Source organism: Prionailurus bengalensis, chromosome A1 (assembly GCF_016509475.1).
Source record: "Prionailurus bengalensis isolate Pbe53 chromosome A1, Fcat_Pben_1.1_paternal_pri, whole genome shotgun sequence".
Classification (NCBI taxonomy): domain Eukaryota; kingdom Metazoa; phylum Chordata; class Mammalia; order Carnivora; family Felidae; genus Prionailurus; species Prionailurus bengalensis.
In genome coordinates, this window is record NC_057343.1 from 48,611,345 (window position 1) to 48,629,526 (window position 18,182).

At 36.2% G+C, this 18,182-nt stretch overlaps 1 protein-coding gene across 1 annotated transcript in view; it reads right to left on the reverse strand.

The window, feature by feature from the left end:
- KLF12 (Kruppel like factor 12) overlaps positions 1-18,182 on the reverse strand; it is a 446,873-nt gene that overhangs the window by 138,031 nt on the left and 290,660 nt on the right. Inside the window, 1 exon segment of the mRNA XM_043580478.1 lies at positions 14,763-15,309. Within this exon segment, the coding sequence (XP_043436413.1) occupies positions 14,763-15,309 (547 nt within the window).

Here is an 18,182-nt window from a genome sequence, read left to right on the forward strand (position 1 = left end):
ATAAGCCAACCAATTTCATTTAGTTTATAAAGTACAATAGTTTCTAGGTGGTATCAGTTTTAACGTGTGAACATGTATACACAAATACACGTGTCTGTGCATGTTCACGTGTGTGCATTTATATATACGTGCGTAAATAAGGTATAGTACACCAAGGTGTTCTTTGAGCCTACTCTAGCATGCCCGGATAGGAGATGGCCACTGCATCTTGTAGCCTACAAATATTCAAGGCCTCTACACAAATCACCCACCGGCTAAATGGTAACAATATGGCTGATGCTCCTTACATCTTCTGTGAGAAAAGCAATGGTATAATCTTATCAAGTAGAACAGGAGTCTGTGATGGCTTACTCTGCTGTTAGGAAGGATAATTCTACTCCCAATGTTTATCGTAGTTAGAAATACAGAGCACAACCCTGAAAAATAGCTATAAACCATTCAGTGGCTTATTTAGGCTTGTAAACTGAAAAAGCTGTAATCTTCCATTTATATCAGATATAGAAAATTACACAGTTAAAGCTGATTTAAGTTACAGTTGAAAGGGGGTTATTTTTTAGTATGAGGGGCTTATGATGATGATTACTATAAAAAATGATCACAAGTGGCCAAGGAAGGAGAGAAATGGGCCTGTTAGTAGTTATTTTACTTGCAAGGTGGATAATGAGACGATAAAACATGTAATTGGAGGTTATACCACCTTGATTACTGTAGATTATACCAATGGGTACAACAACGCCATTAAGCAAGCAGTGCCTCACCAGTTAGTGCTCATTTGTTGGATGATAAATGGATTCTGTTCCATTATAACCGTCACTTTGAGAATGTGTTGGAAAATACCTGCTATCCCATATCACGATACCAATCAATTCTGGACAGCATATAAGGTACTTTACTCTTTGATACACCTAATAAAATGAGATCTACAAAAAACATAGAAAAGATACTATTTGAGACTCTGAAGAGAAACGAAAATGGGAAAACGTCAGATCTTACTATGAAGCTATTCTCTGTAACCAAACACACATTTTATGGAATTTATTTTCCAATTTTAAAAAAGGCATTCTGGAACATCTGCTGTATAAGCTAGGATAATTCTAAAACTGTAATGCTATAATGATTATTAGCTATTGGCTAGCGCTTGGAATTTTATTGAACTCATTAATCTAAGAAAAATAAATATAATTATAAGAGTAATAATAAATGCTGGCTGCATTTTTATTCTGTGGCTTCCATTTGTGTTTTTCAGAAAATAACCATGACCCCAAATGAGGCAAGACAGAACAGGCATGTCTGTGTTGTATATGTCTGTCGAACTAATTCTCTGCTCAAGAGAGCTCCAGGCAGGGACCAGATATGTCTAAAAGTGACAGAGATGTCGATCTCTGAAACTCAGTGAACCACACTTTGACAAAATTCCCCCACACCTAGAAATGTTAACCTACAGCTCGAGGCTGTTTTCAATGCTGCGAGATGCTGGACAAATGAAAATACAGAATACGGTATTGCCAATATTTAGCAACATGGAATTACTTCATGCAACTTATAGATAGGCAGATATAGAGCTATAGATTTAATACATAACAAATTTTAAGCCTTGACAAAAATTAACATTCCTTAAAAATACAACATATCTAACTTGAAAAAAGATAGAATTGGATTTATACTGATGAATTTTCTACATAACCCAGGCATACCTCTTTAAGCATCAAGTCCAACTATGGCCAGTAGCTTGAGGGCATTAAGATATTTTGATTTTATTGAAGGCTCTATCACTAAGAAGCTGTGCTCCTTATAAGGAGCAGAGGAAGGGACACGAGTCTCAGTTTTCTTATCTGTAAAAGACAGGCCCTAATACCCATACATCGGTTATTGTAAGACTTAAAGATGATGTATGTAAAGCACAAAGAACATATAGGCATTCAATAAAGGTTAATTATTTAAATGATTTTTAATAAATATCTGTATAAGATTTATTACCTACTTTCTTTGTTGCCTAGTTCAAATAGACTGACCATAATTTAACCTTTCTTTCATTACTAATGGTCATTATTTCAAAAGCAATTATTGTGCTGTAATAAAGTATTATCTCCAAGGACTAAAGAGCTGTGTGAGCCTATTTACTCTAATCCCAAAAGACCTTGCTGGGATTTTTCAAGTTCTTATTTTAATAATAATTTTCACACCTTCTTTGTTAGATGCCACTTTTTGCTCTCAGCTCACCTACTAAAGGGAGTTTCCTAATTTGGGCAGGGGGCTGGCATATGAGAATCTCAGAGGGTATGGAGCATTGGTAGGTTGGTAATGCAAAACCAGTCGGTCTATTTTCCTTTATTAAGGGAAACTACAGAAACTGAAAAGCTACAGCATTCTTGTGGCCACTGGGAAAACATGAAAACATCTACTGAGACAACATTTCAGGGGATCCAAGTCATAAAAATAAAAATTGAGAAATATTCCTCTCAGCTATTTTTCCTTTGCAGTTTATTCGCTACTTTCTCTCTATGCCCAGCTGGAAAATCACATTCACAAAGGATGTAAGAAGTATATCTAAACTAAGAGCTAAAAGGTTTTACTTTTCAGAGAAAGGATTTCAGATCCTCTTCTGTAAGTAATTCGTAGCATATATCATGCAAGCGGTACGTGTTTTATATGCTAGGCGACGTATGTGTGTATGAGTGCATTACAGCCTACAATTCAGTAAAACCACACGATTCTTTATTCTTTATGTCCCCTCCATTCTCTGCCCTCATTGTTCACTTTTCCTGGTCTGGAACACTTCCACCTACTCTGAGTAGCAAAACCTTATGCTTCTTTAACTTTCGACCTCAAATGCGACCTACTCTACCTTCATTATAACAGATGACTTTGTCTAGAGTCTAATTCATGTTCTCTGGGGATTTACAACCTAGGTCTCTCGAATGGTTCCTCTGTCTTAAAGGGCTCTGTGTTTATAGAGGACTGATTTAAAACATCCACTCCTGACAAAGGCCACACCAGAAATGATTAGGCAGCCCTTGGATTTAGCACAGGGGGACAAAAATGCAATCACAAAATTGACAATTCCTTCTCAACACAGATTTGAAACAACTCAGACAAAGCTGTTTCAGGTTTGTGCTCGGGTTTGCTTAATATACCTTTAAGATTAGAGATCTGTGGCAGGAAACCAAATCTTTGTTTTATGGCTGCAACAAATAGGCCCACCACGGTAAATATGTCATTTATTCTTTCTCACCAAGAGATATTCACTGCGTAGTGCAAATAAAAGTAGCATTTTCCTTCTACTTAAGGTTCGTTAGATGAAATTTATGTTTTTAAAATGCACTGCGAACACCAAAATCTGATTGTACCATTATCAGCTTTTAAATCAAAACAGCATGCTATCTGGTAAGGACAGGGGAACTGGTCGATTTATTTCATAAAACTTTATGTACAAAGAGACAGTGTCTATGAACTTAATGGAGAGAATATAGAGTCTGGAGGGGTAATTTTTATTACAATTTATAGTGGGATTATCCATACTCCACAGTTTTCAGATTTTATTGAGATTTTATGGTACTACGATGCTGACATGGTTAACTGCAGTGGGGTAGGAGGTATAATTGTTTCTTCCTGACCAGGAAATGAAATTGGTGTTACTGTTATATAAGAAACCGAGAGCAGACTCTATTAATTGCCTGGCTCCAATCAAAGACACTATTTATCCTAGTTTCACAGGTAAAATATTTTACCTGAGGGTAAAAGGATAAATAAGAACTGACTATAATTTTCACACGGCAATATCTTTTCATTATGAACATTTTGAAGTCATATGAATACTTCTCACCCACAGGGGCTCGATTCTAGAAACTATTAAAATCAAAATCACAGCAAGCATCTATAATGTACACCAAATATCATTCTTTAACATTAAGTACTATGAAATAAAACAAATTTGGAAACAGCGATATGCTCAAGAATGCCAGGGAATTGCAGATGGCCCAATGACATAAAATAGTAACAGCTTTGGGAATGGTTTTCATTCAGTCTGCAAACACTTATCTGTTTATTGGACGCCAGACACTGGATAAGGCAGTAACACAATGATACAGATATCATTATAATCTAGTTATACGTTACGTTATATATTGAGTCAAATATATTGAGCCTATATATATATACATATACACACACATATAAATAAAACTTCATATATATGTATAATGTATATATATGTACATATGTATATATGTACATATATAATGTATATATGTACATATACGTATAATATATACATATAATTATATATATTATACATATATATATATATACTTGCCTTATAATTTAGTATGTACCTTTCCAGAAAAAAAGGCTGGCTTCCTTCCTTCCTTCCTTCCTTCCTTCCTTCCTTCCTTCCTTCCTCCTTCCCTCCCTCCCTTCCTCTCCCCACCCTTTCTTTCTCTTTCTTTCTTTCTGCATGCCAGGTCTTTTGCCAGAGAAAGAAAGGGCCTTCCAGGGAAAGGAAAGTGTATGGACAAAGGTAGATTTGTCATCACGGAAAGCCATGGAAACGGTAGGTGGGACATGAGCCATTCTTGGACATGAGACATCCTTTTATGGTTAGGGTTTAGGACTATAGACCAACACTGCCACAGCACTCCCTAGCATCTCAAATAAAACATTGTACATATGCCAGACTACATTAATTTATTCATTTGTTCATTCATATCTTCAATAAATATTTACTGAGCACTAACTAGTGTTAGGCACAATGAAATGTGTTGGGAAAACAGCAGCTAATGAAGCTTACATGGATTTTGGGAGACCTCAACCTATTTTAATCTAGCAGTATATACCACATATAAACTTATGTTTACATTAACATACATACACATACAACTTGTTTTTGTCAACTGAGGAGCTTATTCTTAGTGTGGTTCACCCCCGTTATGTCCCAATAAGTCTATCTTTCTCCCAGGAAACCGAGAAACCCATATACCATGAGATTATCTTTCTAATTCTACCCTGTTTCTACTGAACTTCCTCTAAGCCCCTAGTTACTGAGGAGGAAGTTCCTCTGATGAATTCTCCAAGTTATTCCAGTTTCACCAAATTCTATTTTTTGTCTTCTTGAGTTCTTGCTGTCTCAGAAATAACTCTCCACTTATCTTTTATTTTTCTTCTATGACATTCAACAAAACTTGTTAGTAGCACACAAGTTGGCATATGTATGTTTCCATTTATCCAACAAACATAAACCATAGTTTAAAAAAAAACAAACATAGATACACAGAAAGTTTAACATTTTATTTCTACTAAACAGAAGTCACATACAAATCTACAAGACGGAAAGTGGGACAAGTGGGTAGGAGCCACACTTTTTTTTTTTCCTTGTCCAAATTAAATATAGTCTCTTCTAAAAAGTATGTATTTCATATACTAGAGCTCTAAAAATGAAGTAGGTAAATTATGTTTCAAATTTAGGTTCAAGTTTTAATTGAAAAGGGCATGTTCACTGTACTCCCTCACAACCCTAAGCTAGACGGGAAAATCTGGGAGCAATCAAAATAATTAGGCTATAGACTCTTGCTTTTCTTTTAAGTTCTACCACTAGATGGCAGTACAAAGACTGTCATTTTCAACATAAGTGGCTTAGTTCCATCATTTACAGTTCTAGGATTGGTGATTCGGTGAGATACAGATGAAAAAAAGGAATAGAGATTCAGAAATAGGCAGAATGGTGAGTAGTGGGAAGAGACAGAAAAGACCAACAGGGAGAAGGAAGATAAGTAAATGGAAGGAAGTGAAGAGTGAGAGGCAGAGAAAAAATTTGGAGCCATGGCAGATACTTTGAGAGTATGCAGGAGGTGCAGGAAGGAGAAAGGAAGAAGAAAGGGGCTGAGGCAAAGGTGAGAAATCCACTGCAGTGTTTTTCAAGCTTTCTGGACAGGAACCACAGCAAGAAATACATATTTCAACATGACTCGGTGCACACACATACACTCTTACAGTACCACATTCACATGTATGTAAATTCATAGATTACTCAACAAAGTTTCATGATATAATACTTATTTGTGATATGCTCAGATTTTTAAGAAATCTCCATTTTATTTCTTTAAAACTGCTGATTATGAACTACCAAACTGATTTCAAGATTCATCAACAGGAAAAACACCCACAGTATGAACAATAGTGCTTCAGTGTGCTGTAAAGTAGAGCTGGCTTTTAAGAGGAGTTATTTGAAAAATCTCGATATCTGGGAGCAGGGGATATTCTTGGCCATATAATCAGTTCGATAAAAATATGTTGAATAAATGAATTAACAGGTAGAAGAAAAAAGATGGTGAAGCCACTGGTCATGAAGAGCACATACAACTGGTCAATCAGGGTAGCATATCTCCCTCTATATAAAGGTAGCTGGAGGGGCTCCTGGGTGGCTCAGTCAGTTGAGCGTCCGACTTCAGCTCAGGTCATGATCTCACAGTCCGTGAGTTCGACCCCTGCGTCAGGCTCTGTGCTGACAGCTCAGAGCCTGGAGCCTGCTTTGGATTCTGTGTCTCCCTCTCTCTCTCCCCCTAACCCACTCATGCTCTCTCTCTCTCTGTCTCAAAAATAAATAAAAACATTAAAAAAAATTTTTAAGGTAGCTGGAGAAAAATCGAGTATGTGATTATTACTCTGTAAATTGGTAGTTCTTTTATTTATTAGATAGGCAAATATCATCTTGTTAGTTTCTAAAGAACACAAAGAATATCAGTTAATCAAATTCTCAATTAACAATGGAGAACAGGCAAGGAGAAAGAACTGAGAAAACAGTTACAGAGCTTGGAACAGAAAAAGTATTATTAAGGGAATAAGAAAAAATAAGGAAGAGAAACTACAGCCAGAGAGAGTTGTAAATAATTAAAAGGCCAATTTAAAATAGTGCTAGCAATAATTTTAAGGCCAAGTTTGCCTCTTAGATCTTACAGTCTTCCTTCTTCATTTGTTACTATAGGTCTTAAGAGTCATTTGATATGCAGATATATTTAGATGGCTGGAGAGGTTTCCAAAGGTCTCTTGCAATGAGTATATACATTCAAAAATCATCAAAATAATTCTATAAATACTTGCAATCTAATATGCAAAGTAAGAATTTCCTTCTGGCATGCTAGCACCTGTACTATTTGAAATCAAAAGCTTTATATTTAAGTGAGAACTGTACTTTTATATTTATTATATATGATAACTTCATATGTTTCAGAAGAGAAAAAATTTGTTTCTAAAAAATGAAACCGCAAAGGAAATGAAAGCTATTATATTTCAAAACCCAATACCTAATGTTCAACTTATTAAATATCACCTGAGAAGCTTCTCAGGTGTGGTGAAAAATGAATGTAGCAACCGCATGAGAATATTTATTAGTAAAATATCATATTTAAGCATGTATTCATTTCAACATAAATTCAATCTTTGTATTAAAAAACGAACTTATCCAACAGGTTAAAAATGCTGTGGTAGCTAACAGTTTGTAATAGAATGAATACAAAGACCATTTTGTTAACCTCTTGCTTTAACTACTTTAATAGATCATTTTTCTGATTTAGATCTTCCCCTCCCTAGGTAATATCGACCTCTGAATGAAGTCTCATCTCTCTCTCAATGTGGATTCCACCCAGTTTCCTTACTTTCTCCTTTTTCTCTTGTTTCCCCTTTGTTCTTTTATTTAACTGAGGTGGTGGGGGCAGGTTGGGGGCGGGGGGGGGCGCAGAGAAGCCAATCAAACTCACTCTTCGACATTTTACAGTTTACAAGGAGCTTACCTAGAGTTTTCTCTTTTCTGCTAATTCTCTTACAATAGTTTAGACAATTTCTGCCTTCTCTCTGACCTAGTTATTACTGTCAACTCTTAGAACCAAACCAGTCTATGCCAGAAGAAGCAGAGGAATTAGAAGTCTGCAGTATTTCAGATCAACAAGAACAGAAGAAGCCAGTTTTTTTTGAAGGAGGCTATTCAAGCTCTTGCACATGCCCAGAAGTGAAGATAAAGACAAATTTCTACTCCTTGTTGAAAATCACATAAACACAACGACCTATGCATCTGTATAAAATATTCTGAACTCCTATTTACAACTCAGTCTTTCATTAGTATTAGCTGCCTGCTTTTCTCACTCTTTAACAAGTTCCTGCTTTTACTTTTAATAACAGTAGTGAAACACTCAAGTCCTATCAAAGTCTATATTTACGAATAATAAACCAAAGTCAGTGACATGCCAGTCCCACTTCCCAAAAGGCAGCATTAAAAAAATATATATTAATGAAAGAACATAAGTAACTAAATGGTTTGTCAACAAAAACCAAATGCAGACCTCAACTATGAATCTCTATCTAGAAGTGCTCGTAATTAAGCGTAAGTAGAAGAATACATTTGCCAAAGGACGCTGTGGTAGTTCGATCACTCAAGAAGACAACCATACACACAGGCATAGGTCAGCTGCCTGGCACTATTCTGGTCATATGGACAGATGACACCGGATTCCACTGAACAGTGAACGAAAAGAGGACATGCATGTGTACGGGAGACAGAGGAAGCGAGTCCGTGACAGACGGATCATCACCTGAAATAAGACATCTTTAACACCACCAAGTGAGAGAGGTGACAGCAGCAGACAATGGAAGATGTGGAGATCTGAAAATGGGGAGTTTCATGGGAGCAAAACTATAGCCACACTCAATGGTCAGGGGAAGTAGAGTCATCCTCTCCAACTAGCTTCGCAGCAATCACTGCAATGACCATATTTCCTTTCACAAATAGAAATGGCACAGGACTAAAAATACACTTGTGGCTTCTTCCTGTTGGCTGCTGAGAAAAGCAACAGCTTGTAGGGAAGAAAATGGGGTGTGAGTATTTCAAATTTGCCCACGACCACATCCCTTTGAAACTCCTGAATGAGTGCTATGAAAATACAGTATATTTTTGGAGGATTCTTCACTGCATCCAAAAAAAAAAAAAAAAAAAACCCACTCTTAAAAAAGATGACCAAAGGAAGTACATGCCGAAATGGGGTTGGTTTCTTTACAGCAGTATCAACACAATCTACTCAGATATTCTAGGGAAAAAAGTACTTTCTACTCAAGGATCTAATAGCATAACTGCTTTGTCAGGAATAATGTGCTCATAACCCATAATAAGTTGTTTTTCAAGTATGACACCATTAAAAATAGTCTTAACGCAATAAATATGTTGTGTAAAATTCTGGCAGACTGCACTGTTGGGATTGCATTTGTATGGGAGAAAATGTGGCTGCACAGGAAACTAGAGCCAAACTCTGGTCCTTAGGCAATCTATTTATGACGGTCACATGGACAGAAGAATGGGATAGCAGTCAAGGAGAAAAACTGGGCAACAGTGAAGTACCCACCTTGCTGCATGAGGCTTTTTCAGTTCTGATTATTCCAAAGCCCCGGATCAATCACGCCCTCGCTTGACCCTCATTCCTGGGCATCACGGTGCTATTACCTGTTTCTTCAGCTACACGGAGAAAAGGACCAGCTGGGACAAGGGAGGGAGGAGATACGTCCACTTTTTTCTGGCTTGTTAGCTGGGTTTTCACAGACTGGTTATGGTATTGCTCTTTAAGTATTGTGAATTTCTAAAGTGTAACATCTATTAATACTCAAATATAAAAAGTAGTTTTTAAGTGACAAATGCAAATTGTTTGGAGTTTATATTTTGTCTTGAATTATTCTTTACTTTCCACTAGGTGATGAATGAGAAATGTTTGATCTTAATTCTGGTATTGTTTTTATAATTTTCAATGAACCCAAATTGTACTGAACTTTCATTCGTTTACTTTTCATTGTCAACCCTAGACCATTATCTGCTGTTTTTGCATTTCCTTTCATTTTCCATCATGTATCTTTTTTTTTTTCTAAATATTCTGCCAATCCAGTAAGGTGACTTTAAAATTCATATTAATTACTGCAAGATGTAGGTTACTTCCACAGTATAATATAAGGAACTGACATGCAATTAAGACTTTGCTTCTACAATTCTTCCCTCTCTAGAATTACCCGTTTTCGACTCTCTATTGGATTATTCTTGATAGTACACAAATAGGTTATAATATCTCCTTTTTTAAATCCCTCCCTCGAGAGCCTAAAAGCCTTTCCAGCCATCAAGCCATTTCTCTACAACTCTTTCCTGCAGAGCTACTGCAAAGAGCTGCCTAGAATTTCAGTCTTCCCTCACCCCCTCACCTCCCATCTGAAAGCGAACTCACTTCATTCAGTCCTTTGTCCCCACCACTCCCAATGACACATCGTCTGTGTCAACAACCCCATCCTTGCCAAATGTGCAATTCGCAGTCCTCTTCAAGCAGTGTCTTAGTGATTCTTATAAAAGGAAGAATGTAAACAGTAGTCATGTCACTTTCCTGCTCAAAGCTCCCGTTCCAATGGCTTCCTATCATATTTAGGAAGATAAACAAGGACCTTACCATGTTCTTTGATGCCATACATGACCTGGCCTGTTGCTATTCCAATTGCTCATGGCCTGCTCTCCTATTGCCCATTCCCTCCTGTTCCACCAGCTGCCTTGTACTTCCTCCCCAAACCAGTCATGCTCACTCATGCTTCAGGTCTTTACACTTAGGAGTTCTTTCTGTAGAGGTCTCCCTCAGGTACTATTATCATGGTTTATATTTCAGATAGGCCTTCTGTGGTTATACCTAAGAGTGCACTTCTCTCTTTTGACTTCCCATCCCCTTATCATGGTTTATTTTTCTTCATAGCTCTTACGCCATCTGACATACATTGTTTGTTTCTTGCACTAGAAAGTAAGGTCCATGACAGTAGGCACTTGCTCATCTTGGAACCCCAATTCTCAGAATTTTACTTGGCATATAGTTTTTTCAGAAGGAAGGGAGGGAGGGAGGGAGGGAGGGAAGAAACAATCCTAAACTTGCCTTCATCCAGGCAATAACAAACTAAGAACAACTTTGCTTGTGATTTGTTATGACCCTTATGTTTTGCTGCTACTAAGTATCTGTAAAAACTAATGAAAATCTCCTGGGAAATCTACCAAAAACTTCTCCAGGCTGGACTGAAATTCCTTTATGAGGTCAAATAATCCCTTTAGGGTCTTGTTTATAAATAATGTGTCTCAAATTACATAGTAACAAAACTCGAGTGAGATCAGTCTATTGGCTATTCCCTCTACATAGAGAGCTCCCCCTTCTCCGTACAATCGCTTTGGGGGCTAACTTCTTTGTCCTTTTGGTATTAAGAGAAAAAATGTCTTCCCCAGACATTCCTCAGACCTGCTCCGACATCTTGCTTCTCTAGCCTAACCTGCGTTCGTTTGCTATACCTTCCAGATAGCATGCCATATTTCTTCAGATCATACATCACATTCAAGGCCCAACTGAGATATGTCAGTGCCTACGGCTAGCTAACAACTTGCCATTCTTTTAGACCAATATTCCTTAAATATTTGCATGGGCTGGGTTTTTATCCTCACTGGAAAGCTTTCTCACATCCTTCTGTTGTTAGTCAAGCAAGGTCGGGTGGAGGTTTCACCCTACCATATCCCTAAACCCTAACCACCCCCTCTGAGCATCCTGGTAGAAACATTTCTAATCATATATAACACCCACTGTGAAAATACTTTCATCAAATACACCTTTCTCTACCTGAAATTATAATTAAACTCTTTCCCCTGGGCAAATCCATGAGTGGTTTATGTTTTAATCCAACTTAAGCACAGAATGTCTGTAATTATCAATTATATGATTTTTTGTTTAATGTCGATACCTCCCAGTAGACTATAAGCACTCTGAGATAGAAACAGCATCTGTTTTGTTCAACACTGCATCCATAGTACCAAAAAAACGCCTGTTACGTGATAGAAGCTCTATAAATACTTGAATGGACAAATGACTCGGTTTATAATACGTCAACTTATAACATGGATGGGTACATTCACAGTTCTTTGTGTAATGTAACATATCATAAGGTAAACTATTTCTCTATCAGAGACCAGATGTGTTGTAACAACTTTAAAAATAATTAGCCAGTACAACCATCTGCATTTATATGAGTTAGTTTTGTAATTGTATTATTAGCATTTTGCATACCCAACTCCCCTACCGTATTTTCTTTTGCTTATCCCTACCAGATATACAAGTCCTACATGGGAATGGAAAAGGGCTCCCTTTATCACTCAGCCATTTCAATGCTGGCCCAGTGCCCGGCTGCAAATGTGCAAAATAAAGACCTGAAGAATTACTGAAATGCCCTTTCTTTTATTCATTCTGTGAGGTAGGCAGGCCTCCTCCACTAGACAGTTTTACCATCATCTAATTAATCAGGTAAACAATAAAAAAAAAAAAACTTAGAAAATGCCACAGCCATATTTGTATAATATGGTGATTATAAAAACTTAATACAAACTAATAAAAATAGAAAATAGGGGATGTTTCCAGATAATTTCTCATAGTAAACTCTCATCCCTTATAACCTGCTGTAGTAATGACTTTGAGAAGCATTTCTATACTAAGTTCTTGGGAGCAGTTTTTCATGTGTAAATTCAGTCATTTTTTTTTTCCTTCCAACTTCACGTTTATAAGACAGAAAAAAAATTTCTCAATATTACTACTTCAAGTATTTTGGAGAGGAGGTAATAATGCTATATAATTACAAACATTTTATTGATAGTTGATTAATCTAGACATTAAGCTCTTACTGAATCTCCCCAGTAATCTTCACGGATAGATCATGTTATTATCCCCATTTAATCACTGAAGACAACTTCCCATCTAAAGCAATAAGTGACGGTGCTAAGATTTTAGATTCCTGATCTGGAATCTCATGCTCCTAATGTCCATATCACAGTCCAGGGGATTTATGATTGTATCAATTTTTCTCCTTGACATGAGAAAACTACTGAGTAAAAAACACTGCATGAAACTAACAAATACACTTGAGAGCAAATTATACCGTGAGTCTTAACCAAATTCTTCTGCAGAGACACAGTTTCCAGAAAATAATTTTGGCAATATACTTTCTATACTAATCACCCTAAATAAAAATAAAAATAACCTCTCCCATAAAAGGATAATATCAAATAAAAGAGATCTCTCTTTTGTTTCCTTCATTAGTACATGAAAATTATTAAAAAAAAAGTCATGAACAAAATTAAAATCCTCATCAATCAACTTCATAATTAAAGAAATATTTCCCTTAATGGGTATGGCACAAGGATTGGATTCTATGGTATACACATACACACATATAAAGTAATATAAAGTAATATAATGTGCAAGGTTCTATTTAAAAAATTCCTGATTTTTAAATAATTTATAAACACATATTTAAATCACAAAAGAAAATAAATACCTAATGTGGCCTTCAGTTATGTTATTATTCAAATTGGTTAGCTCCTTTAGATCAGAAGTATTAGTAACACCAGAGGGGGGGGTCAAACTAAAGTAAAATCCAAGAAAAGACTCCCTCATCTACCTATTCACTATGATAGTGGTGGGACTAGTTCCCGGCCTTTCCCCATAACAGCACAAAAGACAGAGGTTGCCAGATAAGATCAGAATGTCTGCATCTCAAGTGTGCAATCTAAAATCTCTGAGTGCTATGAATCATGTGATTTTCTCACTTGGTAATACTGAGAAGGGAAAGTTGATTTTGTGGCTATGAAGAAACTCGATGCAGATAAAACAATAACTTGCCAAACATGAATGCACAGTTTTGTAGTGAATGTTTGTAAAAACTTCTCTAACTTCGCAATCAACTGCTATTTCTATGCACTGAATCCTGCCTTCTATAAGAACTATAACAATCCATGTGTACTAGCATTTTATGAGAAGGCGGTGTTTACGTAGTCATCGGTCATTTTTTAATTATGCGCTAAAATATGGTATCAACGTATATTTAGTAGTAATATGGTATCAAAGCAAAAAGTAATACAACATTGTCTTAACTCATCATCGTTTCTTGGTCCTATAGACAAAATACATACATAGATACTTAGTTTAAGAGGGAATGAGTCAATGGTGATCAGTATTTTACATTTCTACAGAAGGGTGACTTAGTTTTCAGATTCATGACAAAGGAAGATAAACTCAGCAGCATGATGTTACTATAATTCCTTCTAGTAAAAACTGGAAAAAATAAGAGCTCAGCAATAGGAAAGTAATTTAATGATCAACTGCCTAACAGCCATATAGAATTAGGTAAGTCGGTATTATTAGAGTATTAAATAGACACAAAGCATCGTCCTGCCTTCTAAATCCAAGAAGGGAATTTTAATACTGCATTTTGAAATATTCCATCATCATACCGAATCATCCTGTTACTTGAAATGACAATAACTTACACTAAGGTAAGAACTCAAGCTACATGGAGCTTTTGGAGTCAAACGCCTAACTTCAGAATTCTTTTAATGGCAACTCAACTTACAAGCACTTACACTAAGTATAGACTGTCCTCTCCATCTGAGCACTTGAAGGTAAACATTATTTTGCAAATTAAGATATTTGAATTCTAACGTTAAACGACCGGCTACATAAAAATACAGACTCAATAATACTGAAGCAAAAACTTATGCAAACATGCAGTTAGTTCTTTTAAACTGCTCTACTGAATGGCTGATCAGCTGGGTCTCTGTGGTGTTGTGCACAGAACTTCTCTGGATATGGTGTAGTTGTATACGATTTAGGATCTGCTCACTGAATAAAAGAATAGTTACCTCTAGCACTGAAATAAATCAAGGCTTCGCTTGTGTCCCTTACCTTTGCCATGGCTTCTCCCATCTTCCAAAAGCGGCACTACAATAGTGTTGTTCACATTTCCAGGTGACCGCACAGCTGTGTAGACAACAGGCACCGACTGTACCACCACAGGGATGCGGTGAACGTGACTCAGTTTGTTAGACTGTAAATTCATGGGACTCGAAGGCGGTACAGGATGGATAATGTGCAAAAACTGCTGGCCTCCCACACCAGACGCGGAGGCGACAAGGGGCCCTGGAGTTAATACTGTTGACGAAGATGATGCTGAAGATACGGATGTTATAACAGTTGGGGATGAGGCTGGACGACTAGAAGACGATGAAGAGGTTGAAGTTGAAGAAGGCGAGGAGGCAGATGCTGTCATGGAAACTGGGGAGGATGAAACGGCTGTGGGGGATGTCCTGGCTTTGTTGATCGACAAGTCCACTGGCTCAGTTTGTGTTTGGAAGTGATCTACAGATAACGAGTCCTCCGGCGGCTCCCCTTTCACATTATTTAGCAACAGGGGAACAGCTTCCATATCGGGGTAGTTGTGGACGTTTGGAGACTGTGGGGAGAAAAATGGAACACATATTGATCTTTGTTAATCATACATTTAATAGGTGCAAGATTTATTACTGGAGTGCTTATTAATTTTTCTCTTATTGCTATGAGATACTACTCATTCCCCAAGTAGTTGAAGGAGTGCTCTGTGACAGTCATTGTGATTAGAGTTGAGAGTACAAAAGTACACAACAGTGTAAGACAAAGCCTCTGCTAGAAAGACATTTTCATCCTATTGGGAGAGACAGACACAGTTGTTAAAATCCAGTGAAACAAGTGCTTTATGGAGCAGAAAAGAGGTCGTAAGAACCCAAAGATGAATGGCAATTTTACATAAAATCTCTAAAAGACAAGCATAGTATGCAATGCGTTACCTACTTAAAACAGTAAATACGATAGCTTATTCATCTAAAATGACAATTTTTTTAATTAAAAAAAAAAACTGTTCATTTTGTTGGCTTGACCCATCCTACATTTATGGGTCTCATCTTCCTCAGTTATAAAGCAAAGAGATTTTGAATAAATTAGTTTAAATATCCTTTCCAGCCCCACGATTCTACAATTTCATGATTCCAACCTTTACTCGACATGGTCATAATCTGGAGGAGTGAAAATACCTAGCAACAAAGTCAGGAAAAATCACCACATTTCAACTTCATATTTGGTGCAAGAGCTCCCATACCATTCTCATTACCAGCAGAGAAAAAGGGCACAATTGTTAAATTATTAAATATAAATATTTTTTAACAGTTGGGTTATATCTTAACTCTTAGTTACAACAACATGTTTTTCTCAAAATAATGTACATAACTACTACAGCATACATTTTAGGAAATAATAATTTTAGGAAATAATAATTTTAGGAAAAACTTATTCTGGAAATATTAAATTGTTTATGAATTTTTAAAAATGTAAGATAAAGATAACTTTGTACAAGTTCATTTTCATTCTTTTCAGTTTTAATGAGCAAATTTTAAATAATAAAAAATCCAAGATTCTACCCAGACTAATGGACTTAACATTTTATTACCGGGCATGAATATAATTTATTCTTAGACTTATTCACTCATAAATTCAACAAGTAGTCACTGAATACCCACTTCCAAGGCCTAAAATGGCCTAAGGATTCTATTACTATATGTCAGGCTAGCCTTATGAGAGAGAATTAGACAGTGACAGATTATTTTGATTTCATCTAATTTGACCAGGCTAACATGGGCACTGTTATAATATTATATGAAGATGAAAAACTGTTTTTCAGCTTCATTATGGTATCGAAACAACAATGTCTGAAATTATCTTAAATTGTTTCATTTCATTCTTTGTTTAACAAAAGATTTTTGTTTGCCATTCCCCCTAAAATCTGAGCATACACTTAAAGGAACAAAACATGCTTTTTAAAACCTTTCTTTACAGAAAAGAAATTAGAGCTCCATTCAAAACATACAATAAGCAGTAGTGCAAGGGATTTCCGTTCAACAGCAATGAAAAAAGAAAGATAATAAGTCAACAATGGTACCAGATCATCTTAAGAGGGAAATGGGTTAATGTTTTATTCGTTTTTTTAAATTTGTTTCTAAGCTAAGATGGTTACTTACCCACAAAAAAGTTAAGAATTAGAAAGCATAAAAATAAACCATACCAAATATCTACTGCATGAAATTCTCAGTGCCAAGATTTCACTCTATGTGTTGAAACTGAGAAGTAACTTTTTTAATCTCAGACAGTAAGAAACAACAACAAAAAAACCCCACAAACACTGAGCTACTTTTAAAAAAGCTATTAGCATTATCTATTATTATAACTAGAACAGTGTTTTAATTGGTTCTCAGCATTATCATTTAATTTATTTTTAGAACAATATAAGATGTTTCTTATTAGTATGTTAGACCCATATAGAAATTCTTTGTTGAGGCTGCTTTCACAAAATATCCCAACTGGTTTGTCATTAACATCATAAAATATGTCACTAAGTACATGTTATGAAACACTGTTTGGCTTCAAATACAGTCTTAATTTCTCTCTTCTTAGAACTGTATTAGATACATCCAGAATTCTAATTTTGGAAGTAGAGGCTATTTCCACCACAAATTTTTCTCCTCCTACCTATCTAGTCAGATATAAGGTTTCTACATAGGTTTACAAACCAAAGACTGAGGTGTAAGTCATCACCGTAGAGACATTTCATACCGTAAACAAAAGACTACTTTAGCAAATTACAGCAATACGGGAGGTGGTCAATATGGAGCTTATTTGTAGAGATGGCTTTTGAGACTTCAAGTGTTACTAAGCTTTGCAAATGACTTCGACTTCTTTGGATTAAGAACAGGAGTCCATCTTTTGTAGGTATCTGCTTAATCTGCCACTAAGAAAAATATTTACTCCTTAAACGCTGTTTTATAACAACAAATAAACAGTGTTCCTCTTATAATTCTGTTGCATATACTAGGAAAGCTATGAAGGACCAAATATTGGGAGTTGCTAGGTATATTCAAATATGTGAGAACTACATAGCTTTTACATGAGCTTAAACCAAAATACAGAAAATGATCACAAAGATCACAAAGATAAACCAAATCTTTGAACCGTACACATCAACTTTGGAACCTTGGATACATTATGCATGAATTTATAAGCATCACCATCACAGAGACACATGTTGGTTCCTTCTTCATATGTAGCAGGTAAAAATGTAGCCAACATGTCTCCAGACAATGCCTCATCAGTATAAAGAGGACAAAATCCTTACTTTACCATTCACCTGTTTACAGTATTGACATAATATTATATCCTTACAGCCATACTTACCTCTTCTACTGGGATAATGAGGCAGGTAAAGCCATCCATGATTGTTGCTTCAGGCTGCACGTACATATA